General features: G+C 36.9%; 1 protein-coding gene across 3 annotated transcripts in view; it reads right to left on the reverse strand.

Annotated features, from left to right (window-relative positions):
- Positions 1 to 2,476: 2,476 nt before the first annotated feature.
- Positions 2,477 to 27,982, reverse strand: part of LOC137389931 (uncharacterized) — a 45,786-nt gene continuing 20,280 nt past the window's right edge. The window contains exons 1-10 of one of the 3 annotated variants that reach the window (XM_068076123.1): positions 25,210 to 25,262; positions 22,773 to 23,309; positions 15,080 to 15,610; positions 13,338 to 13,478; positions 11,195 to 11,362; positions 10,045 to 10,142; positions 8,760 to 8,926; positions 5,981 to 6,164; positions 5,150 to 5,285; positions 2,477 to 3,176 (exon numbers count right to left, since the gene is read on the reverse strand). In XM_068076123.1, coding sequence (XP_067932224.1) covers positions 2,937 to 3,176; positions 5,150 to 5,285; positions 5,981 to 6,164; positions 8,760 to 8,926; positions 10,045 to 10,142; positions 11,195 to 11,362; positions 13,338 to 13,478; positions 15,080 to 15,610; positions 22,773 to 23,300 — 2,193 coding nt within the window. In that variant the 5' untranslated portion in view covers positions 23,301 to 23,309; positions 25,210 to 25,262 and the 3' untranslated portion in view covers positions 2,477 to 2,936. Of the gene's footprint in view, positions 3,177 to 5,149; positions 5,286 to 5,980; positions 6,165 to 8,759; positions 8,927 to 10,044; positions 10,143 to 11,194; positions 11,363 to 13,337; positions 13,479 to 15,079; positions 15,611 to 22,772; positions 23,310 to 25,209; positions 25,263 to 25,468; positions 27,943 to 27,982 lie in introns of those variants that run through there. The other 2 variants (XM_068076122.1, XM_068076121.1) reach the window with 2 other exon arrangements.

The raw sequence follows: 27,982 nt of genomic DNA on the forward strand, positions 1-27,982 counted from the left end.
AGTTTCCGGCTCTGAATATATCAAGTTGACTGTCTAATCATTAAATTCTTAGTTAATCACGATACCCTTTTTCGAATGGGTATGATTAGGATTTAGAATGTTGGTTGTTTTAATGAATTCGGTAACCGAAATCAATTACTCTTTCTGTTTAGCTATGTAAACTCTAGCAATCCAAAGTTATTGAGTAATACAAATTGTCTACAAACAGCTATTTTTATTAGCCATGATTTTGTATGAAACAGCAAAATAATTCCTGATATTCACACATACAGTAACAAAATGTTATTTTTGATTAATGTTTTATATAATCACTGAAATAATCAGTCTTTATTACTATTCTGCATGTTGCCAAATTTGCATCGATATATCGATGCATCGATCATCATCTTGCATCGATCTGTCGATGCAAGGCTTCACAGTTTAGGCTTTCATGTCAGCCATGTTGTCTGAACCACAGCTATGCTTGTGAGTTAGCAACGACTAACATATTTGTTGTAGACGAAGATGTCAAACTATATGCAAAATAATCCCGAGTCGATAGCGAACAAAATTACGAGGAGCCAAAGCTTGAGCGCGATGAGAAGACTATCTATGGTGCCTACAAGCCCGACAGAGACTTGGGGAAATCGAAAAACCAACTATTCGAGCCTTAGCCACCAAATGACTCTACAACTCTCATAGATTATGCATTATGAGTTGGCAGTAATAAAACGCTTTGAATTCCTAAAAGTCTTGTCCCTTTCAACCATTCTTATTATTTTTAATAGTTTCTGGCTCACCAGTAAGTAATTCATTAGCGTAGACGCTTATGGTTGGTTACCATATTTCAGGAAGAGATACACCGACAGTATGTGAATATTGTTACCAGGTTCCTTTGTTAAATCTTTTGTATTGGTCAGTGCTTGACAGCGGTTACCGCCTAATTACATTGTCAGCTCACTATAGCACTCCTGTCGGCATTAAATTCTATGACTGTATTTTCGTTATGTTCGGTGTCTTGCTGATAATCATGATTTAAGCCTTGTTATATGACTGCTTTTCTGAGAATACAATATATTTTTCGCTTATATGACGCATTTGAGTGATTCTGGATGAATAGGTAAATAAATGAATTTCATACTGTAACTAAGTTCCTCGTTGATTCTGTGCTGCAAAAGTAGTTCATGGACCCAGAGTATATCACTGGCACATGTTCGGTTGTTATGGAGAGTATATCACTGGCACATGTTCGGTTGTTATGGAGAGTATATCACTGGCACATGTTCGATTGTTATGGAGAGTATATCACTGGTACATGTTCGGTTGTTATGGAGAGTATATCACTGGCACATGTTCGGTTGTTATGGAGAGTATATCACTGGCACATGTTCGGTTGTTATGGAGAGTGTATCACTGGCACATGTTCGGTTGTTATGGAGAGTATATCACTGGCACATGTTCGGTTGTTATGGAGAGTATATCACTGGCACATGTTCGGTTGTTATGGAGAGTAAGTATATCACTGGCACATGTTCGGTTGTTATGGAGAGTAAGTATATCACTGGCACATGTTCGGTTGTTATGGAGAGTATATCACTGGCACATGTTCAGTTGTTATGGAGAGTGTATCACTGGCACATGTTCGGTTGTTATGGAGAGTAAGTATATCACTGGTACATGTTCGGTTGTTATGGAGAGTATATCACTGGTACATGTTCGGTTGTTATGGAGAGTATATCACTGGCACATGTTTGGTTGTTATGGAGAGTATATCACTGGTACATGTTCGGTTGTTATGGAGAGTATATCACTGGTACATGTTCGGTTGTTATGGAGAGTATATCGCTGGCACATGTTCGGTTGTTATGGAGAGTATATCACTGGCACATGTTCGGTTGTTATGGAGAGTATATCACTGGTACATTTTCGGCTGTTATGGAGAGTAAGTATATCACTGGCACATGTTTGGTTGTTATGGAGAGTATATCACTGGCACATGTTCGGTTGTTATGGAGAGTATATCACTGGCACATGTTCAGTTGTTATGGAGAGTAAGTATATCACTGGCACATGTTTGGTTGTTATGGAGAGTATATCACTGGCACATGTTCAGTTGTTATGGAGAGTATATCGATGGCACATGTTCGGTTATTATGAAAACCCTCTTCAGTTTGTAGACTCCATAGCTATTTGAGAACTGAACAAGTTTCACCAATTTGGCATTTTTAAGTTAATTTGTTTTCCTTTTTGAAAAGATGAGAAAATTTTTGTAGTTTTTGTAACTGGAATATAATTTATTAAGTTATTCAAAATTAGGTATATCGAAGGGTTGATCAGGTAATACGCATGTTTTACTGGCAGGATTGGATGACGCCAATTCTAGCTACGCTTGAATGCTTCCATCCCGTGTACATTAGTAGGTGACTATATAGCTTATGCTGATTGGCTAGTCATGTTTTAAAACCTTCACTCGCTTGAATTTTATAATTATATTTTATTATTTTAGTCTTAACATAGGCAATAGAAATCAGATTCAGTAAAAAATGGTTAGATTAAGAAAAGCTTGGGTAGAGTTTAATTCAATGAACTTGATCGATAGTAAACTACCTTTGAATGAGAGTCCAGCTTTGACAAAGAAAATACTACCTACTAATTTTGTCATGCAAGTGCTATAATCATGTTTATCACAGTTAAGGTGCAGATGTAGTTATAATTTGTTTTCTCATCAGAAATGGGCAAATTCTACGATTAAAAAACCTTAACTAATGAAAATATAATTGTAATATAACTCATTTGAGTTATAAATATCTGCAAAAATAAGCTTTTTTAACTAAAATAATATAATATTGATAATCATGTAAATTCTATGACAGATGATCTAGATTTTTATCAAACTTAGATCACGTAAGACTGTCGTATAGATTTTCTCATTCCATCGTTAGACCTCAAGGGACTTTTCAATACAGCCCAGCGGCAGTTTGCATCTCTGGTGGCAGTGGCGGTGGTATGGGAATGTCAAGAGGCGGTACAGGCATTTGTCTATCTAGAATAGTGTCATCTTCTGGCGCTCGGTTCAGGGCATATGCATTTGTCATGTTGCTTTCTAGATCATTAGCAAGTGAGCTGGAAAAAGCTCTCTCATTCATGTGCTCCTTTTTCTGGTCCATCCAGTTTCTTGGAGGACCTTCTGTTTGTTCCTGTACAAAGAATGCATGTTGTTATTAAGTTGGATTTTTTACAACAAGTAATGAGAAGATGGTCAGACTACAATAAATGACTTGAAAAGGGTGAAAGTCATCGAAATATCGAAGCTGTACCAAATAAATTAGACACAAAACTGTCTTCTGTCAAAACTGCCATTTGTGTTTTTGATTTAAGAGTGTACACCAAGCATGTGTAGTTTCTATGAAAAGAGTTTTGCGCTGGTGGAGCTAAATCTCAATGTTTCTTCTTCTGTGCGTTCGTCTGACCAGCTATATTGATAAAGTTTTACGAGAGAGAAATCCGCTGTCAACTAAATTTGAACTTGAACGTTAAAGTTGAAAATACTTAAACTCGTATAGCCAACAAGACTATTGCAATCAGTATAGATCTGTAGTAGGCACTGCAGCTGGTACTGTAAGAGTTACAAAAATAAACACAGTACACAGAAATAGGACAATACACGGAAATAAATAAACACCTTCATTTAAAATTTATAATGTTAAATGTTGTATATGTTGATTAAAAATAAGTTTTATGTACAAAAGCTTTTGTATTACCGGTGCAACACTGGGTATTCAAATAGTTGTTGAATAAATATGCAAAGCTGAATGCCCAGCATTGCACAGGGAATAAAAGAGTTTATGCCCAGAAAATTTCTTTTTAATCAAAATATACAACATTTACTATTCTAACTTTTAAATGAAGGTGTTTGTGTATTTCTTAGTGTGCTATAAGTTTAATTAAGTTTATACTGTATCTATACATATATTTATAGCATTTTGGAAAGGTTTGGTCATGTATTTTTTTAGCAAAATTTTTCTTTTAATAAATTGTTTCAAGCCTGCTGCTGAAACATGAGTATTTAACCAATTGCCAATAAAGATTGGCAGGCGTAATAAGTACGTGCACAACTATTCCATGGTGTGGCGAACAGACCGTGTGGTGTAGCGAATAGCGCTGGACACCTGTTTGCAGAACTGGGGTTTCCGAGTTCAAGTATAGTGCAAAGCAGTTTTTTGTCCCTTGATTTTAATCGCCATAACTGGACAAACGAACGACAGACAAACAAACACTGTGATTTATATATATAAACTTGTAACAGCATTCCCAAACAGCATTCAACAATGTGATCGAAAAAAAAGGGTTAGTCACAGGCCTGCACTTCTCTGATAGCAAAGAAGTTTAAGAAAAAATTTTCTCATAAGTTTTGCTCTCTCACTATGCTTCCATGACGCGGATGGTGGTGTGTATTCGAAGTCGAACGCACATTGAGTTACCGTGTGATAAGTATTTCAATAGTCATCCACATGTTGGGATTAATGCGGATTCTTTGTTAAAAAAAGACAAGGATTTCTATGCCACAGATCATATAGTAGCACATTCAAAACTGCTCAAATCGAGACAAAAACGATGAAAGTGTACTAAGTATCCAAAGTGGAATAGCTTGTGCAGCGTTTTCTTGCGCATCATCCGCAAGTTTCCATCTTTCGCAAGCAAGCAACATTTGGTAAAAAGTTACTAGTAACAAAACTCGCTTGCCTTGCAGATTTTCGCCATTTTTATCTTTTGGATGACAATAACTTTCGGATTAGCCCCATCATCGGAAACATTTGAGTGTCTAATTTAATTTAATACTGTTAGATGTTGACCTTGTAGCGGCTTTCTTGCGCCCACATTAGAGTTACTGTAATATGCAAAGTTTGTGCATGAAAAATTATCATTAGCTGCTCATATGCAAAAAATAAACACGACAAATATATACCTTGGTAAGCAATAAACCCGAGTTGAAATTTTATTGCGCAATAATTCCAAATTTAAGTCAAAAAACATGATAGATAAAAAACTTACGACATGTGTCGTTTAATAATTTTCGCTGATAATATCGCAAACTTTTGAGGCAAAACAAAAGTTTAGGTAGGGCTATCACTGTAGCTACAGTGGTTCCCTCTAATAAACTACAGCAGACCTTGAAGTAGTACTCCTTGCTAGTTGAAGCACCGTTGTAGTCTGGGTACTCTTCGATTCTTTTTGTCATCTTATCATGCCTTTTGTTATTCTTTTCCCTCTGTTTTAATTCTTCGACAAGAGGACTTGTTGGGCTACTAAAATATATTTTTTGGAAAGATTATATAACATAACTATATTATATAATAATATATTATATAGTTATGATTATATTATAACATGTCAAGTTTTACAAGAGATATACTCAATTCTATGTCACTGTGTGTTGTCATAGAACAACAGATCATATGTGTCAAGTTTTACAAGAGATATACTCAATTCTGTGTCACTGTGTGTAGTCGTAGAACAACATATCGTATATGTCATATCTTACAAGAGATGTACTCAATTCTGTGTCACAGTGTAGTCGTAGAATAACAGATCATAAGTGTCATATCTTACAAGAGATGTACGCAATTCTATGTCATTGTGTGTAGTCATAGAACAACAGACCATATGTGTCATATCTTACAAGAGATGTACTCAATTCTATGTCATTGTGTGTAGTCATAGAACAACAGACCATATGTGTCATATCTTACAAGAGATGTACTCAATTCTATATCACTGTGTGTAGTCATAGAACAACAGATCATATGTGTCATATCTTACAAGAGATGTACTCAATTCTATGTCATTGTGTGTAGTCATAGAACAACAGACCATATGCGTCATATCTTACAAGAGATGTACTCAATTCTATGTCACCGTGTGTAGTCATAGAACAACAGACCATATGTGTCATATTTTACAAAAGGTGTATATAATCAAGTGTAATTATTAAGCAACAAACCCAAAGGTATGGTAGCTAGAGCGTGACTCTTTTGCGTTGGGAATGGCATCTGCTCCTACATACATCTGCCCTCTTTTTTCTGGGCTGTACGGTATTTCTACTGACTTTTTATCTTTGCCTGGTTTTTTTTCCTCCTTTGTCTTGGCTGAACTTACTTGCATAGCAGACCATTTAAACTCCGGCCCTATGTAATCAATATCCAATTGTCCTTAATACAAATAATAATTTTTTAATGTTTCGTTTTTTTATGAGACATTACGTATGACTTGTTAAATCTTTGTAAAACATTAGCCAAGAATGCATTAAGCTATTTCTGTTCAACAATATCTGTAAAGACACCGTGTTTGAACAAGATATCAACATTTTTTTCTGCCTCTTGGATTATTTTTTCAGCTTCTTGGAACCACCCTTTTGGACTATCGCAGAAATTTTAGAAATATATTGGAAAAATATATATGTACCACGTTAACCTAGGTACTACGATTATCTATAATCGCTCTCAATCTCCACAATGCTTAGCAACCTCTGGTCCTGGTCCTTTAGCCAATCAGAGGCCCGCATCCTCCATAATTCTCAGATTGTTATTGCTAATGCTGGGTAAAAGTAATAGTACGAAAGTAAATGCTGGCTGATGGTTAGTCACATTTCAAAGTAGTTTTAAGAATTTTAAAGTTGGTCAGAGATGAACTGCGCAACTAAAATACGATGATTTGAACCATTGATGAGCATTGAAGCACAGTAGACGCTCTTGAGCCACCTAACGTAAAGAATTTATGTAAAGTTCTTGCTCCGTAAAACACAAAAAAATGCCATATACCATAAAGTGTCAAGTTGGTGCAATTTCTCAAATTTGAATTGAATGAGTTGAACAATATTCTCGAAGTTCGCTTTAAAAATATTGCTTTCTCTCTTGTCATACCCTAGGACACTTATATTTCGTTAGTATTTAGTTTCGTGAGTGGCATACAGAGTAAAATTTCGCAGCAACTTAATTTCGCAGCTCTGATGAGTGCGAAAATATAGTGATGTAAAAATAAATGCAGTGGAACAAACGTAATTCGATTCCTCAGGTTCAGTTCAACGATAAAAAAAATTTCAATTTGCGACTAGTTTGTAATTGTGAACCGCAGGTAGAATGGTTAGGGCAAGGTCGATAATGCAATTTGATCGCTTGCTGCCATTTGTTTCTTGGACTATCATTCTATTAATGAACAAAGCTATTTAATTTCGCTTTTTCGCTCGTTCATTATGATAGTTTAGTTTCGCACATGAAATCTTTGCGAAAGGATGACTCCGCAAAAACGCGAAAGTTAGATGAGGCGAATACATAAGTGTCCTAGGGTACTTAGGAGAGAAAACTATGTACAGGAGTCACAGTTAAACATAAATAACTGTGACCTTGATGTTGGCGGTACATGTACAATGTATGTGTCACCTAGATTATCAAGGTACATGTACAATGTATGTATCACCTTAGATTATCAAGGTACATGTACAATGTATGTGTCACCTAGATTACATTATGTTATGTTATGTTAGATTACGTTATGTTATCTCTATTACATATACGAGTATCGAGGTAGTCTAGTGTGCTGTGAGAGACTGTCATGTGTACCAAGAGAGCACAGAGAATATGTATGTTCACAATTATTCTTAAAATTTCAAAGGTGGTTGATTGGTGCAGGTATTAGAGAGCCGGTCTACCATGCTGAATGTTAGGAGTCTAGTTGGAAGTGATGTTTTATCTTGACCTTTAACCCTGGCTTCGGACATATGAACGGACAGAGAAACACCGCTCTTATTATAGTATAGATATATTTTCATTTTATATTATTTTTGACATAAAATGTTTTAGTAGCATTGATCTTGCCGTCTAAAAAGAGTGAAAAGATTTTTTTTAATTAACAGTACACGTGTAAACTCCTTTTAACTTATCGTAAAATCAATTTTACCAAAGTTACAGACCTGTCATTTAATTAAAAAATTTTATTTAGATTATTTTTGAAAAGATGAGTTTGAAAAAGTTTTTGAACAGATTAGGCAGTTCATGTGTATTTTACTGTTCGTATCTTTACTTTACGGTAAAATCCTCATAACGTAAACGCTCTTAGAACGGATTATTTATGTTATAAGAGTGTCTACTGCTTGATCACACCTCAATATACATCTAGAAGTTAGCCAATGCTAAGATTTACTGTGTCAACTTCTCATATCTCGGAATAAATATAATTATAAGAATACACCAATTCTTGGTTTAATTTCCTTCACAACTGAACAAACCTGCAAAATAGCTAAATACTTTATAGAATTATTCGTATCATATTGATACAATAATAGATAATATAAAAATAATTTATGTTGTTATTTAATTCAAACAGAGATGTAGGCTTAGTTATGCACAGGCTCAGCTGGAAAAGTAATCATAGAATTACACGGTGTAATTTATTCTCATTTATTTGTTATTTATAATTTTTTTCTCTTTTAGTCTTAATTTTGACCATTACTTTCAATTTCTCTTATGAAACTGCACTATCAAAATTTTTAATCATCATATATCTAAAATTGGTCACAGAGTCAAATATTTGGGAAAATTTTACAATGCATGCTGGGAAATTTATATGATGATGTTTCACTATACCTGAAATAAAGCTATAAACACTGACTCGTTATAATTTTGGATGTTCCCTGCCGACTGAGTGAGATACATGCGATGTGAAAAGAAAGTGGTTTAAAGACCTACATGTATTTAAGTATAAATTGTATTTCTTCTCTTGCTCACCAGGGGCTCTGTTATTGTTGACCTCTCTAATCCCAAGATTCCTCGTATCCTTCTCCAACTCCTGAATGTCGTAACCTTTACCATGTCTATAATGAGTTGGTCTTTCGCTCTTTCTTTCAGTCTTTTTCCTCTCATCAGGAGAATGCACCTCCACTATTTCAATGCCTCTGCAACAATAGTCATCTGGTGTAGAAATAGTTCAATTGTTTTTAATTTTGTTACGCACAAGTTTTTCAAACACACTATAAAAATATCAAATGGGTTAACAGCTTTGTTTACTCCAAACACCAAAGTCTGTTGGGCATCACTGACAGTTGATCAAAGTTGTAAGACTGACATAGCTTTGAGCCAAAAATGTTTAAACTGTCAAATTTTATGAGATTCAAGTAACTTTTTTGTTTAATAGTAAGGTTAAATAGAACAAAGATCAGACAACTCCAATAACGTTTTAATTAGTATATAAAGTCTAATAAGAACACTTTTAGCTTTAATCCATCAGCGGACCAGGAGTCACAGTTAAACATAAATAACTGTGACCTTGATGTTGGCGATACATGTACAATGTATGTGTCACCTAGATTATCAAGGTACATGTACAATGTATGTGTCACCTAGATTATCAAGGTACATGTACAATGTATGTGTCACCTAGATTATCAAGGTACATGTACAATGTATGTGTCACCTAGATTATCAAGGTACATGTACAATGTATGTGTCACCTTAGATTATCAAGGTACATGTACAATGTATGTGTCACCTAGATTATCAAGGTACATGTACAATGTATGTGTCACCTAGATTATCAAGAGCACTGATAAACCGTTCATACTAAAATCATGTGCCATTGGCAGAGTGCCAGAGTTCTTGTCAACCAATATAGTTTATGAAAGTTTCCGGAATATTTAGTATTACAAACCTGAAACTACAAACTATTAGTCTATGTTAGATGTCGTTTTTGTTGAAATTTTTGTTACATATATTATACATAATATGTATAATACATGTACATATTATGTACATGTAATATGTATGTATACATAATTACATGTATGTATTATTACATGTATGCACACATACATGTACATATGCATGTATGTAGGTATACATACATGTATGTATATATTATGGACCAACTATATCTATGTATCTACTATATATATCTGCTAAATCAATGTATCTACTATATTTATACATCTACTATATATACCTGCTGTATCTATGTTTCTACTATTTTTATGTATCTACAGTATGTAGCTATGATAGATAATAGTATCAATTATACCCTCGGCGATTAGGATCGTATTCCCTGGTTGGTCTCTGCGGAGAGTCATCTGATGACCTATCACTGCTACTGGAGCGTCTTCTTCCTCGTGCTTTGCGCTGCCAAAAGGTAGATGTAACTTAGTAAACTTATGATTGTGTTGAGATAATCTCAATATTCCTTTGTAAGTGCAAAGGAAGTTTGGTAACTTTTAAGTCAGAGTATACTTGACGTGCTTGTATACTGGTAACTTCTAAGTCAGAGTATACTTGGCGTGCTTGTATACTGGTAACTTCTAAGCCAGAGTATACTTGACGTGCTTGTATACTGGTAACTTCTAAGTCAGAGTATACTTGGCGTGCTTGTATACTGGTAACTTCTAAGCCAGAGTATACTTGACATGCTTGTATACTGGTAACTTCTAAGTCAGAGTATACTTGGCGTGCTTGTATACTGGTAACTTCTAAGCCAGAGTATACTTGACGTGCTTGTATACTGGTAATTTCTAAGTCAGAGTATACTTGACGTGCTTGTATACTGGTAGCTTTTGACATAGAGTTAGAGGTATAGTCACAGCTATTCTAGTACATATAAACATGTATGTGTATTCATTTCTAATGTAGATGACCTTCTTGTAAAAGTGAAAAAGTTGAAACCTCACTAATTCAAAGCACTTGAAATGATTTATCTTTGCATCCAGTAATTGTCAATGTTTAAAAAACATTTTTACGATCTTTTTCTGCTTTAGAAAAGGAGGTACCTGTGGTTGTCACTATAGTAGAAATATAAAAAATAGAAACAGATTATAAATTGTGCAAAAGACAATTTATAAATTTGTAAAATTTTGATGGTTATTATGAATTAAAAATGTCCAGAGTAAAAATTGAGTATTTTATATTTAATTTTCATTTCATTTAATAAGTTTCATTCTCTGGTGTCGAACCACATTTCAGATCTTTCTAAAGCATTTTTAAACGTACAAAAGCAAACTTGAACAAATCAGTAGGAAACCTTCCACATAACTATCAGTTCAAATATGGTATTACAGCTAATATACAACATGAGTGACAAACTTTCATAACACTAGGATAACAAATGAATGCATCGGCAACCCTATGAAGTGTGTAGCACGGGGTAGACATGACCAGATGCTGCAAAACAAAATACTCACACTTCTCTCTGTTCTTGGCTGGTAAAAATCTCTCGCTGGAGGGAAATATCCATTTGGAGGAACAGGATAGTTGTGCATTTGCTCAGAGAATCTATATGGCTTGCTTGAATGAGCCACAAAAGATGCGTTGTCAGCTCTAGTAATCCGATCATCAAATATTTGATAATTCTATGAAAATGACAGCATATTCATGTAGTCACACATATTTAACGCATAGATAACAAGGCTATATAGTGACTAGATCATTATTATAGAATTGTGTAACGTACGGTGTATACCTCCTCACTCTTTTACTAGTTGTACTACAGACTCACTCGTACTTATCATATATATGCAGCCCTGCTTGTAGTATGTCAACTGTTTATTGGACTAGATCATAAGTCTGTTATACATCTGGCATCCTGTAGATTGCTGTCGACATGATGGTTTTATAAAGGTGTTAGCATAGATCTATGTATGTAGTTTATATAGGTGTTCGCATAAATATATGTATGCAGTTTATATAGGTGTTAGCATAGATCTATATATGTAGTTTATATAGGTGTTAGCATAGATCTACGTATATAGTTTATATAGGTGTTAGCATAGATCTACGTATGTAGTTTATATAGGTGTTAGCATAGATCTACGTATGTAGTTTATATAGGTGTTAGCATAGATCTACGTATGTAGTTTATATAGGTGTTAGCATAGATCTACGTATGTAGTTACTTTGTCAAATCTATGTAGTTACTATCTTAGACTCATTTATGTACCCTCATAAGTCTTTGTAGTGGCTATCATAGATCTATAACCTTGTACATGCTAGCATAGATCCATGTAGTTACTATCAGCGTTGTATGTAGTTTTTATCATAGATCCATGTAGTTACTATTATAGATTCATGTAGTTACTATTGTAGATCCATTTTGTTACTATTATTGACCCATGTTGTTACTACTATAGATCCGTGTTGTTACTATTATAAAAAAATTTCTCCTAAATTTTTTTTTTAAATATACATGTAAAATGATAGTCCAAAAAAAATGTATATATATTTATTCTCATGTAGTGGCTATCAAACAATACATCTAGTTTCTAGAATAGACCTATATAAATAGCATCACAGAGCTATGTGGTTACTATAATGGATCATGCAGTTGCTATCATAAATGTATTAGTTACTACCATATATTCCTATAATTGCTGTCATCTTCTAGCCTCTATAAATATATTTCTCAAAGTATGTGTGTGGATTTGTCTGTCATTCCCGCTATAGATATAGCTGTAGCGCACGCTGATTATTTTACCACTGCGGATACGCATTACGATGCCCCTGTTATAAATATTTTTCGTATGGTTCCATTACTATATCTGGGGTCAAGGCCAATTCTTCTCACGTGGACAATTACATTGTCTCCGTAGAAGAGCCTCGATATTCTCTCTCTGTTCGGTCAGACAAAAACAGTACGTTATCTCATTTTTACATTTGGACCGGTATCAAGACGTACCAGTATCGTTGTATTCAAAGTTTTGAAGGATAGCTTCTGGCGGAACACTAACCTTTTTATACACACACACCTCTATGCAAGAACTGTTATTATTATTATTTCTACATATTCAGGATTTTTATTTTGTTTTTGCAGTTCGTATTATGTGTATCATTATCAAATCATCTGTTATTGTATTCGTAGCAAAACCGACTTAACTTAGCTATTACTTGATAATTATTTCACATTTACATCTAAGCCTTTTTATAGTCGTTATATTTTTTTTACTTTATTTGACCCACACCAAAGATTTTCTTCATGATATGAAGTTAGAAATTTGTTTGCCATAGTGTGAAAACCTTTACAGTTGTTTTTATTTTCCATCTTAATTCATTTCAACTACACAAAACACTTTTCTCATGATATGAAGTTTGAAAGTTAGAATGGCAAATGTTATTATATGTTAAACACAAATAGATTTTCTTTGCGAAGACATTTTCATTACTCGGGCAACGACACAGGTAACACAGCTAGTAGGTCTATACAGTTGCTGTTATAGAGCTCTATGAAGCCGTCATAGATCCAGGCAATTACCATAAATATGCATAGTCATGAGTTACATGAGTTACATGTATGTACAAGTGTACAGTACTCAAGTCCATATTATCTCTCACCTTGAATGCGTCATGTTTGGGAGACCTATATCGACGAGACGATTTTCCTCTTGGTGGCTGGTCATAGAACTCGGGCTCTGTCACATGATATGGTACTGGAACTGGCACCGGTACTTCTAGCTCTACAGGTACCTCTCGAATCTACAATAAACTCACGTGTGGTATTCAAGAATATATATACCGGTATGATATATAACGACAGGAAAACGGGAAGCAGAACAACTGCGTACTATGCAAGATGTACATGTGCAATGTACATGTATTTGTATGTCAATATAATTGGAGAGAGCGGAATTGCTTCATGACCTGGACATCTAACAGCTTTTTTGGCAAATTATGGTGGCGCCATTGGTAAATGGAGTTACAAATATAGCACAAGCAGGTGTTTATTGCAAATCATGCAACACAAACTTTAGAGTTGTCTTTTTATCTTAACTGAAAGTTAGAAAAAGTAAAGAAACTCCTTTTATAATGTGCATGTTTTTTATAACTGCTTGCCAAATAATTTTCCAAATAACAAGCAAAATGCTCTGAAGATTACTCTCTCAGGTCGTGGTGGTAAGATTTAGCATAGTATTGCATTTTCATAAAATAAAAGTATGCAAGAGATCTAATTAATAAACTAATGGAACTGTGTCAGCGTGTCAAACAATGACTTCTTGATGCTCTTAAGGCTCGTTGGCATAGAAAATTGAGTTTATCGATTTATCATACGATCACATGACATCAGTACTTTAAACAAATTTTACTACATGGAGGAGGAAAATAAAATCGAGTAAAAAATATTAATAACTTTTGCCCCATCAATAGCAGTTTTCTTTTTCAGAGTAGATTGAACTTTAAAACATCAAGCATGGAATAATGTCACCCAACTAGCCATGCCACCGCACAAGCACTTGTTCAAGCATGGAAATCTGTTACTCAACTAGCCACATCATTACACAAGCACCTGTTCAACATGCCATAATTAAATGGAAACCGAAAGAAGGAACATACGATGGTTCCTTCGAACAGAATAAATCAAAGGAACCATCAAGCTTGCGTAACTTCCATAGCTTCTTGTAGCTTACGGAGCCATCAACTTATCAAGGTTTCGTAAGCTACAAGAAGCTGTGGTGCATGAAGCGTGATGGTTCCTTGTAGGAACCATCAAGGTTTTGTAAGCATGGAACATGTTTCTGTTCCTGGAACATGGAACCTTGCTGTTGATAGTAGCCTAAAAAACAGCAATAATATTTATTGCTGGTAAGCGAAAAGGGTTGCATCACATGAGAATTGAACTCAAACCCACCATTTTGCAGCCCATCACACGAACCACTACACTACTCAGCTACCTGGTGACATGAAGGGATAATTATACAAATACTGATTACTCATGAGGACAGTGCACGGACTGCTCAGAGTTAATTAATAATAAAAGCCTTGTTTGTCCATCAGAAGCCAGGCTGGAAGCTTTAGGATAAAAGACCGCACTACACGCACTACATGCACTACACGCACTACACGCACTACACGCACTACACGCACTACACGCACTACACGCACTACACGACAATTGAAGTCACATGTTAGGCTTGTCACAGAAGCTCTCTATCATCTGCGCCACTCTAAGAGTAATTATACAGATGGTTATTACAGTTGATTATCTCTCACGGTGCACTGGACTGCGGGAGCAATAGTAATACTAATAACCAAGTACATGTAGAGAAGATAACAATAGAATATATATAATAAGCTGAAACCTCTGGAGGCTGTGGAATGTAGACAGGCTTAACTCTCTCTATGATCTGAGGAGGTGGAGGGGGCTGATAGACAGGCACTGGCACCGCAACTTGTTCCCTGATGAGTCTTTCTACTATCGGAGCCCTTGTTCGAGGGTCCCTCACCACTCGCACGGAAGAGGTGGTCCTTACGCTACCATTGCCATTGCCTGCCATCATGTATGGTGGCAGCATTGGGTACCCAACGCCGCTGTGGACAGACCTCATACTGCCATCTCCTCTGGACATGAACCCTTCTCTGGGCATAAATTCTCTAGGGATAGGTCGACGAGGAGAGGTGCTTCCCATCCGATCCCTCTTAGAGCTTGTGAGAGTATATTTTTTCACTAAGTTCGCTGGAAAGCTGGATCGGTTTTGAGTAGGAGATCCCTCTGATTCACTTTGTGATTGGTCGCCAGGCTGATTTGATTTCCTGCCTGCAGCACTAACGCTATCAAAAGGTTCGACATCGTCTGGGTCATCAGTTCCAGGTACGATTTCCGCTTGTATTATCTGTAAAAACATATTTACTGTTAAATATAATGCTTTGTTATATATTTCTACTTAGCCCTCAATAACAGACAGCGCGTTTCAGTTATAATTTCCTTGTTATTGACACATATCTGTAAACTACTACAAGACTGACTAAGAATTTCCTACCATGTACTGAAAGTGCCACGTGTGACAAACCTGAAAAGGTCAGACAAGTGCCAAGGTGAGAAACCTGTTGGCAGGTGTCAGCCATCCAACTTGTGTCACAATGGCAAACTCTTAGTTACACAGAATGGCAGTGTATATCTTTTCTCCTCAGGTTATATGACAGCTTTTTAACTTAAGTTCTTCACTTCTAGTCATTATTGCAAGAATGAGTTTCCAAAATAGTAAAGCTAGAGCCGATCAACTGGCATGGTGGGAACAACTCCAAGTCATTTATATACATAGATCTCCTTTTTACTTTTACTATTGGTTGGCAACAGGTAAAAATTTTAGGGTGTGGCATAAAAAGAAATCTGTGAGTAGCTCTTGCGTATTCCAAACAAGAACAAACTTTTTACTTATGTTGTTACCTTGGTTGACAGATGGTCTGAGAATGTTACAGTACATGTTACAGTACATGTGAACTCTGTACATGTGAACTCTGTACATGTGAACTCTGTGTTGTCAATAGTTTCCATAGTGTTTTTTACCAAGTTGGTACAATGAGACAGAATAGGTCGCCGTGTTTTTCTCAAGTTACTCACAACGGATAAGTTATCAAGTTAGTTGTCAAGTGATGTCACCAGAAAAATAACCACATATATACATGATCTAACAAAAATAGTTTTGCTGAAATGGACAACAATTAATTGAACAAATATCAACAAAGAAAAACTTTTGTATACAACTTTAGAACAGTTCACGTAATTGTGAAATTTATCTAATCTAGTCTGTATTGCCCAAGTTTCTACATGTATGTTTCTGAATTGGTACAGCAGATTGTACTCTTTAGAAAAACTCTCTGCAAAGTTCCTACAATAGTTTCTTTTGAGAGGTAGTTAGACACAGAATTCACCCTCACATTGTCAATCAGAGTATTTGTTCAATACACAGTAATAACATAGTAGCAATAGTATCATTTAGTAGCTCAATTAAACGTCAACAACTTTTAAAAACTAAGTTTTGTATTACCTGCAATATAACTCAAATTCAAGAAAGTCTGTGATTTATTTTGTAGACACAAGATCGCTAACGGTCCACTGAATAGGGTGCCAACTAGGGTGTGTCCCTACATGAGTCAACATCACTGCTAATGATTATGCGCTAAGCGTCTTAGGCTCTTTCTACAGATGCCTTTTTGTGATCAGATTACGTAGGCTAAAACCAAACACTACGACCACACCTCAGCCTTTATACTCAACGAATGAACCTAGCCACGTCAACCAGGTGACATATTGCCATTCATGCAAAATTTGTTGAAAATTTAGTATTGCTTTTAGACTTAATGTTTGATGAACCTGATGAACCTTTCCTATAATGAGAGCCAAGTTGGTCTGTCTGAAGCAAAAGTTGGAGGTTGGTAAAAATATTGCATTGTACAGGATTTGAACCCACAACACGCTTGATGACCCAGCACACTACCATCTGCGCCAATTTCTCACTTTCCATGTTCCAGACTTGCGCGTGTAATTATTCTCTGTACTTCATCGGCATGTCTGACGATCTCTCACAGCACACTAAACTGCCGGCAGACTAGTATTATATAATACTAGTCTGCCGGCAGTCCTGTGCGCTGTGAAAGTTGATCCGGTGTAATAACTATGTGCACAATTATTCTGACACATAGAAAGGTGGTTGAGTGGTGCGATTGACTTTGAATCCGGATCCCATGTGGTGCAATATTTTATGCTAATGCTCTTAGCTAAGCTTCAGACAGACAGACAGATGAAAGGCCCCAGCTCTTATTATAGTAAATATTTTACATGTAAGATTTCGACAGCTGTCAGCTGTCAGCTGTCAGCTGACAGCTGACAGCTGACAGCAGTGTCTGCCTAAAAGACAACTTACTATGAACATATTAACTATGACTTGACAACCATTTACAGTTTATGTTGAATATTGATGGACATGATGCACTGTTACATATAAGGAAGGACAAGAGATGCGACAGCAATACCGGACGGCGGACACTGTAGTAAAGGGAGCAGATATGAAAAAGGGAATGCTACTCTAGACATATGTGCTTGTAACATCGAGTAAGGGATAGACACCTGCTTTAAACAACATGATGTTAAAAATGCATAAACCACAGATAATACAGAGAGACATGTGATTACATAATTAACCTCTTATTGTGTATGAAACCTCAAACAGCAAGAGATGTGCCAGCAACACCATCAGTCTCTATGGACTTCGATCACAAACAATCCAGTTCTTGACCAGTAAGAAAAAACCAACAATAAAAACCAAAAAGATCAAAATATATATATAATATATAAATCTGAGTGTTTGTCTTTTTGTTAAACCCTGTGTCCAGTTATAACAATTATAATCTAGCAATGAAAATTCAATGAATTTGATCACTAGAAAAATCACATCACTGGATTTAATCTCGAGACCTCCAGATTTAGAAGCCACGAGTCTAACCATCAAGCTACACAGAATACATTGAATTCATTAAGCAACTAGTCATTACATTGGTTAAGCTACTCCAGCGTAACCCTTAAAATCCTGGTCATTCTGGTAACCCTGTGCAATTTGTCCAACGATCCGAAGTTTTTAAACTTTTATTACATACCTATATCTACATGGAAATGCGTTCATAATACATTGATATTTGGTAAAACACTATTAAAATAGTCGGGCAACCAAAGCAAACCTCATCAAACACAAAAAACCGTATTTCATCAATATTCGGGCTAAAACTACAAAATTCGTATAATTTTTAAAACTTGTAAAAACATTTACAGTAGTATTATATCCATCGAGCACATGTTCATCTTCATTTTGTTACTCAAAATACACTGGAAAATTACAGTTAGTATCATAAAACTCTTCAATTGCGTCACAATCATTTAAGACCTATCAACGAATGAGCGATATCGTTTTTTTTTGCGATATCGTTGTAAAAGAATTTGTTATTATAACGAAAGAAGTAGATCAAGATATTTGAAAACAGTTACAAATGGAAGTGAAACTTTTGGTCTAACAACCTATGCAAAAATTAATTTGATTGGTTTACGCTGTTACTTATAAACAGCTTTTGTAAACAAATTCATGTGAATGCTGGTATTTCGGCCCTTAGGTTAATGGTTGACTTGCAACAAAATTCACATTACAGTTATTTGGTATCAAAAGATTCACCATGTCTTACACTGCTGTGCTGTAGGTGCAAAATATGTGGAAATGTGATTACAAGCTCTTAAAAGCTCAAAAACAAACAGTTGATCGCAGCCATCACGAAAACACTGTGGATTAGAATTCTTTTCCAAAGCGGCTTAAATGGGACGTAGATGAACAAGATGGCTTCCGTTTACACTTTCATGCAACCTCAATCGTTGAAATATTTTCACAAATATACTTTTCGCATTTAATAAAACCATGTCTATTGTCCTTACGCGTCTGTTTCATCATCATTGTAATGCTGCCGTTTTGAGCACTGATATCTCAAAACTTACCGTAAAAATTCGTTTAATTTTTTAACCTTAGCTTGAAGGAGTGCATATCATCCTCTGACAAACATTACGACCCTATTGGTCACCTGTGATAGTCGAAAAATGCTGCAGAAATTGTTTGCGCTATTTGGCAGGAAGTATGGGTCACATGATCAGATTACAACTAGATGATTAGACCAAGCTGAAACGAAACCTGTAAAGTAGCAAGCATCTATATTTAATACGGGCTTTTTGGTAAGACCCGATGTGTTTGTCATAAACTAGTGCTACGAGAAGTTTTATATTGAGCCTTTTATTGGCCTTTCAATTCACGTAATAGCATCACGTGTCAAAACAATAACCAAATTTCTTGAGTATGTCAGAGAAATAAATTGATTCCAACCTATGGCGTTTTCATGATGGATGCGATTAACTGCTCGTTTGTGAGCTTTTAAGAGCTTGTAATCACATTTCTACATATTTCGCACCTACATTATAGCAGAGTAAGACATGGTGAATCTTTTGATACTAAATAACTGTCATGTGAATTTTTTTGCAAGTCAACCTTTAAAATAATAAATTCGCTGGCTCAAACGCGGATTTTGTTTTAGTAAAGATCTAGCTTTCTAGGTAAGTTACTCAAATTTATTACGAAAATATTAGATTACTTGTGCAATGCCGGGTATTCAGTTAGTATAATAATATAAATGAGGAAACAAAAATAGAGCATGAAAGTAGAGAGTGTTGGGCAGTATTGTAAGGTAGCTATTGTAAGGTAGCTATGAATCTAAAAGTTGACTTCTGCAGTCGCTAATATCACAATCGTTATTTCCGAGGAGTATCATATGACGGTCTTATTTATGATCTACGCGAGTATTATGCATTATTTTTAATCTGAATTGGCAGCAAACAAACGCTGGTTGGTAATTATGAAATGTTGGTTGCATAATAAAGCAATCACGAAAGTTATATTATTTCATATGTTTAATTAATTATGTTTTGATTTAATTATAATAAAAAGTTAAATAAAAAAATTTCACATTAATACTACATAGCAAACGAATAGTAATAGAACAAAAAAGATGAATCGAGCGCTGCTAGTAAAGAAAAATTTATCTAGTAAAAAGTAATCTCAGTTTTATTTTACTCGTGAGTATTATGATTACTCGCGGCAGTTATTATGAACAACTCGGGCCTACCACTGCAAAACAGTGCTATCTGAAAGCAAATACTCTTTCCGAAGCCAGTAGGAAGAATTATAAATTGGTCAAAACCTGTGATAATATGTTGTAAAGCTTAAGACTGTTCTGGTCTCAGTGTGACTATGCCTAGCTTTGATAGATGATTTTTGAATCACTCCATCTTTTTATCAGTATATAAAATGAAACTGCAAACGTGAAAACGCAAGAAAATAGTAACCTATGGTTCTTATCATTTTATTATCAAACGGGGTATTACGTAACCACCCAGCCTATCAAAAGCATAGGGTCTTTTACTCGATCAAAACATGTGACCGTAACGGTAGGCTTTTAAACGTCCCACATCTACGGGTAATACATCGTGAGATCTGAATCTAACGACACGCTTCCATTAGTATCAGTCTGAGCGTCATATGTAACATACGTTGCTCGTTTTGCAGAAGTTATCTTACCTTTTTTTCGTTATGTGTCCCAGGCTCTCTCTCTCCCCCCATCCCCCAAGAGAACCATGCCCAGGCTAACCATGGGAGACATCAACATGGGAGAAATCAACATAGGAGACATCAACATGAGAGACATCAACATGGGAGACATCAACATGGGAGACATCAACGCGGGAAACATAACATGGGAGACATCAACATGGAGACATCAACATAGGAAACATTAACTTGGAAACTTCAACATGGGAGACATCAACATAGGAGACTTTAACATGGGAGACATCAACATGGAGACATCAACATGAGAAACATCAACATGGAAACTTCAACATGGGAGACATCAACATAGGAGACTTCAACATAGGAGACTTCAACATGGGAGACATCACCATAGGAGACATCAACACAGGCGACGTCAGCATGGGGGACATACATGGGAGACATCAACATGGGAGACATCAACATAGGAGACATAAAAGGAGACAAGGATATATGGATAACATAGGAGACAAGAGAGAGAGAGAAGAGGAAGAAGGAGAGAAGAGAGCGAAAGAGAGGGGAGCGAGGGAAATATGTAGCGAGGGGAGTGAGGGAGCGGGGGAGTGAGAGCGAGGAAGAGCGAGCGAGAGAGGGAGCGAGAAAGAGAGAGGGGGAACGAGAGAGAGAGAGAGAGAGGGGGGGGAAGCGAGAGAGGGGAAAGAGAGAAAGGAGAGAGAGCGAGGGAGAGGGGGAGCGAAAAAGAAAAGGGAAGCGAAAGAGAGAGGTAGCGAGAGCGAGAGAGAGAGGAAGTGAGAGAGAGGTAGCGAGAGAGGAAGCGAGAGAGGAAGCGAGAGAGCGGGAGCGAGAGGGAGGGGGAGCAAGAGAGAGAGATAGAGAGAGAGTGGGGGCGAGAAAGAGAGCGTGAGAGATGAGAGGGAGAGTAATTCAAGGTCAGATGGCCTCCTACCACCGCAAACAGTTTTTCTTGAACCAAACCTCAATATGCCGTCATCTAGACAGGCCTAGACCACTACACCAGTAGACCAAATAAAGGCTGCGAGAGCGGAAGACATTTATTACTTACTGTACTGATGTTAGTGATCTATCTCTTGCTCCATCTTTTGTCTGTTACCTATTTTTCTAACTCATCTCATGATTTTTCCTATTCCAAAGTAGGCAGCTTTTGCTAAGCCACTTATAATACTCTCACGCAATGGGTTTCTTATAGGTCTTTGGTCACTATTCATTTCTATCTAGCTGAATAGGCACCTACAAGTCTGCCTTATTTCGCACATTTACTCAGCTTTCATCTTCTGTGCATGTGAGTAAGCTGATATAGAACCCATATAGCTATGAAGTTACTGTCTGCCTGGCCTTCGTCTGACTCTAATTCATTATGTGCTGCTCTGAGGCTAACTGAGTGATCCGATCCTATCTGGCTGGTCTGAGGCTATTTGACAGGCTAGAGGCTAACTGACAGGTCTGAGGCCATTTGAGGGGTCTGAGGCTATCTGGCTGATCTGAGGCTATCTTGCTGGTCTGAGGCTAACTGGCTGGTCTGAGACTAACTGATTTACCCAAGGATAACTGGCTGGCCAGAGGATCTAACTCACTGGCCAGAGGCTAACTCACTGGCCAGAAGCTAACTTACTGACATATCCTTCGCACATAATGAAACTGCCTATATACCACCAGTTTCGTGTTTGGAACATAACTGGGGGTACAATGAACTAAATTTAAAAATTTATAAAAAAAAACGTAAGTAAAACAAATGTTTATTAAATATAGCCAAGTGTCTGCATAAAATGGCAACTAATGTGACAAAAGGTGTTTTAGAAGCAAACATTTGTTTTTTCCAGTATGAAAGAAATGAGAGGAGTATTTTTAGTGCAATAACTGAGACTAAGATAAACTATGGACTAACCTCCTCTAGTGGTGGGTCGTTGGACCAGCCCGACTTATGTGTAAAGGCATATTTTGCAGCATCGACCAACATCTCTGCTGGATACTCGTCTCTAATGAGAAACGTATAGCATCGGAGCACTCTCTTGCCGCTAGTCCGTCGTACAATAAAAGAATAGAGGGGTGGGTGGCTGCTGTCTTTAGCTTCAGCACTGTTTATATCCAGAAACTCAGTTTCCATACGGTGTCCAGTCAGTGGATCTATGTAGTTAATGCACTTGGTGGCAGCCGCTAGGTGAAGGTTTTGTATTGGGAACCAAATAGGCAGCGGTGTTTCACTCCCGCTACCGACGTACTGCAGGAGAATTCCAGAGGTGAAAACTGTGAGCCAGGAATCGATACCCTCTACCTGTGAGGGGCTGTCTACAGGGTAACACTTCATAAGGGGCTGCTGCAGTGCCTTGAGACCATGGTGAGTTTCCTCTGGTGTCGAGTCACCCAAGAAGAGCACGTGACATTTCATCAGCCTTCTGTGTGGCTGTTCAGCCATAGTGAACTTCTATAAAATAAGCCAAATATGGTTAATCACGTGATACGCGATCATAGAAGAATGTGTATAAATGCTTATGACTTCAATTAACTGAGAGCAAAAATACAAGTATTATATAACATTCATTATACTATTCTCTTTATATGAAAAACACTCTGATTTCAGTATGTCTAGTACCTTATCAATAATATACCGTAAAACCTCTAATTGAACACCGTGACGTCTATTTTTCAGCCCTTCTCATGGTGGCGGTCAAATAGAGGTGGCGGTCAAATAGAGGTGGAGTTCAATTAGAGGTTTTATGGTATAAACGAAATATATAATTATAGAATATAATACGTGTAAGTGTATAATATACATTATGTTATTAACGAAAAAGATTAGTTGTATTTACTTGTGAACATTGGAATATTCATATTTATATTTCAAAATAAACAATATAGGTGACCTTTTCGAAAACAATACAAAAAATTACAGTGCAAATCGTATCTTTTTTCCTTTTAATCGAACAACTTTAGACTTTGCTAACACTCTGATGTGTAGGCTCAAGTTTTGTGAAGCAGTTAAATAAGAAATTCATTTTAGGTTTTAAAAAAGTTTATAATTTTACTATGCGCTGTAAGTGTAAACGCTGGTTTATCAAACAGATAATCATTCGCAAAGCACTTACTAGCAAGAAGTTGAAAACAAAACAAAAATGGAAAATATACAAAACGAATGAATGGCCTAATACATAAAAAATGCAACATGGCCACAAGACGCCTCAATAGATGTAGCAGTCTACAGAGTGACGAGTGGTCTAGGAAGAAAGGGCTAGTAGGCTAATTATCCGAATAAACACGCTTTCCACTCCATAAAGTATTCTCACCTGCCCAACATGAGCTCATATGATCGACATGCCTGACCTAAGCACCGCGAACTTGTTTGCTCAAAAGTCAAAACAACGGCACAACTACTTGTGTACTCGTCCTGCATTTAACAGGATGAACTCACGACAGAACTCTCAATCATTTATTTAGCGAAGCAAGTTGTTGGCACTTACTCGGGAGGTGACTTACTGCTCACAGCAGTGCGAGTCGTTGACTGTTAACTAAATTGAAACATAGAGCTATTTACACTAGATTTCAGCAATGAAGAGAATGAAACCAAAATTTTAAGCAAGGTTTAGCCTTATCAAAAGGTATAACAGTCTGGACTAGCCACACATTACAGCACCGATATCTACAGCAACAACTTAGGGTATAACTCATTTGAGTGGCTGTCGTAGTGCCACTGCTATGAACTGTCCATCATAACAACACCAATTGTTTTGCCTGCTACTCAACTCTCATGTGAAACTGGTACCCTGCCAGTCTAGTGGGCTATAATAGATCATCAGGTGTAATAACTATGTGTACAATTATTCCAACATGTTGCAAAGCAGTTGATTGGTGCGAGTGGTAGTGTTAGTCTACCAGGATGAATGTCATGAGTTTTAATCCTGGTGAATACAATATTTTTTCCTACAAAGTAAGTGTGGCTTCAGATGGATGGACACAGCTCTTATTATAGTAACAATTACCAAATGTTCAAAACTCACAACTAGACAGCTTTAGCATCAGATTTTTGCAGGTAAAAATGATTGTTGCCACAAGCTGAAGGTAGTAGTTCCTTTTAGTAATTCAAAATACTCCCAGGCTCTGTATTATACCATCGAATAAATGAATTCTGTTGTTATAAGAGATGTATGAAGAGATTTGATATGAAATCTGAAATGATGCGCTTTGAAAATGACTAGCATTTTAAAGTTTTACACCCACAAATCTTGCATACCTAGTTTTAATATACCTATGTATATCTTACTCTCCTTAAATTAACTCATTTATCTTGGTTATCTGCAATAACAACTTTAACAGAAAAGGGAACGTACCAGAGATCAGCCGGCCCTTGTAGCACTCCTTATAGATGCGACTAGCTCAAAGCTGAGCTAGAAGGAGACACTCCTTTGAACAAGGCTGTCCAAGCGTAGAACTGAGTGTATATAAACCAGTTCAGCCTCACCTTTGTTTGCCTATTGTTTGAGGTAGAATAGCATTTCTATAGAAGCTCAGCTAAATCAATACATCAGTTTACAATAGCATTAATAGGCAGACACTATGAGTGGGACGATATATTCGCTTGCCATTTATTTTTCGAGATTCTATTACCATTTAGGTGCAAATATTACATGCAGATGGTTTGAGATAAAAGATTGTGAATGTCCTATGAATTTTACTATCACGAGGACTTATCTGTTATATAAATTGCTCGTCATATCAACATCAGCTTACATAAAACAGTAAAAAATTTTGAAAATACTAAAGTTTTAGGCAAGTGCTTCTAAAATTTGACTGTTCCAATCTTTTCTGTAAAATTAATAGTAATACGAAACAACTATTATAGTGAACAAAGTCGTTTAAGAATTGTCTTCTCATACATAAAAGTTGAGTAAAAGAAGGAGTTATCCTTTCATTCAATTTTTGAAAACGTCACCATGAGTGATTTTGGTAAAAATAGGTTCAAATAGTTATCAGTGCGCGAGCTAGCAGTTAGATAATTTAGGACACATGTACTGTCTGTCTTTTACCCATTGGGCTATGAAACTTCCAACTAGCTGCCTCTTCAAAGTCATCAGAAAAGTTAGTTTGCTGTTTGAGTTCTGGAGGCCAGTAAGCTGATGCAGAAGATCTGATTGAACTTTCGCTATCTGAGTTCTCCGCTGGAGTATAGCTGTCGGCAGCAAGAGACTCTAGCACAATATCTGGCTGATTGATTATTTTAGTCTTTGATATGTTAGCCTCTGGTCCATACAATAGTATACTGTCAAAAAATCGTTTGAAACCCGGGTTCTGTTCCCACGCATTAGCAGTTAGGTCATTCTGCGATTTGCGTGCTGATGCCTGCTGAGAGAGAGACCACTCCGGTGTTGTAGGCAAAGCTCGAAACTGCGTATTTGGGTGTGACTTCTTTTTATATTGCGATAGGGAAGAACGTTGAATGTTTGGCTTTAGAGATACAGTTTTATGGCTTTCAATCATTGACATGCCGCTGCTGCGACGTTGCTCGTCTATGCATTTCAAAGCATTTGGTTTTTTGCTGAGTGGCCTGCTAGGTGACTCCATTCGAGCACTGCTGACGAGGCTGGCCCTGCTGCCGACCAATGTAAGCCCATTTGGATTAACTCCTTCATCAAACCTTTTACCAACTGGTTGTTGACACGATTTCCTGTCCAAACTTTTGCTCTTTTCCTTTTTAACTGATTCTTTCTTCATGTGATTATGAACACTATTGCTTGAGCTTCTAACCCTTCTAAGGACAACATTGTTGGGACCAGAGGTTATGGAAAGTAATGAAGCACGCCTGTTGCTTATTTCCTTATCATTCGAAAGCCTCGGCTCAACAGAAATAGAGTTTTTGGAAGGGTCATGGTTAACCTTGGTAGCTTTATCTGCGACTTTAGTTGAGTTCTTCAAAGGCTGTCTATGCAAAAAAAGATCGTGCTTTGGTGAACTTGGTGTTTTGGAAGCTTCTTTAAAATTTGATGCTGTGTTATCAAGAACTGAGTTTCTATTTTGGTTAATAGAGTTCATATTTTCTATGTTTGATCTGCGCTTCTTCTCCTTGAACATATCACAAGCATTTCCTTGCATCTTTTCATATTCAGCAATCGACTTGTATTGCCCAGTTCTTCTTGCGCTGCGGCGAAGATCGTTCCCTCTTATTAGATGCAGTCCGCTGGCTGTAGACTGAGGTCGAGCTAACGGTTCTTGTTGTTTTGGTACACATCGTCCCTGACCATTTGAATCTGTTCTAAGTGGTATAGGCTGAATATGACTAGTCGATGCTTGTGGTTCCGTTAAAACTGGAGATTCAACAGGCTTTGTGTAGGTCTTTGCTGAAAGCTGACTCACACTCATCGAGTTGTTGAGTTGACTGAGTGACTGGGCAGCGATGATCTGGTGAGGATATCGTGGCTCTACAATACCGTCCGGTCTAAAACCACTGGTTAGTAATTTAAGGTCTGTGAGTACTAGTTGATAGTCTTCATCATCGCTGCCCTGCTCATCGCTGCCCTGCTCAGGACTGAAGGCTGCTGAATGTTCATTGCGCGCCGCTTGAATTGTCGGTTTGCTCGAAACTGCACTAGACTTTGGTACTTCCTCAGCAGCCTCCTCACTGGCTCTCATGTTATCATAGATCCCTTCCACAGAATTGTCAGAGATCTTATTCGTAGTAGCAGCCTGGTCGATGACCTTATTGCCAGTTATAGATTTGTCCTTAAATTCCTCTGTAGCCGGTGTGTTTTCCATGATGTTTTCCGGCAGCATAGATTTATCATTGTCTGACTTTAAATCTGCGGAGTTAGCTCCATCACCGCTTGTTCTATCCGTTTCAGCTGCCTCGCATCGAGCAATTCCATCTTTTGCAATTAACTTTTCTGCATTATCCATACCAGTGTTAGACAAAACTGTTTCGGAGTCATTCCCTCCTACGACTACTCTTGCTATTCCATTGGAATTTCGTTGCAGGTGAGCTTCTGTCTTTTCATTATCCTCATCATCACTTTCATATTGAACAATAGTTGATTTCATGTCTTCCCTCACACACACTCTGCTGCGGTCGACTGCAATATAGATGATCAAAGTTTATGTGTTGCTATGGCA

The sequence above is a fragment of the Watersipora subatra genome, chromosome 3 (assembly GCF_963576615.1).
Source record: "Watersipora subatra chromosome 3, tzWatSuba1.1, whole genome shotgun sequence".
In the NCBI taxonomy this organism is placed as follows: Eukaryota; Metazoa; Bryozoa; class Gymnolaemata; order Cheilostomatida; family Watersiporidae; genus Watersipora; species Watersipora subatra.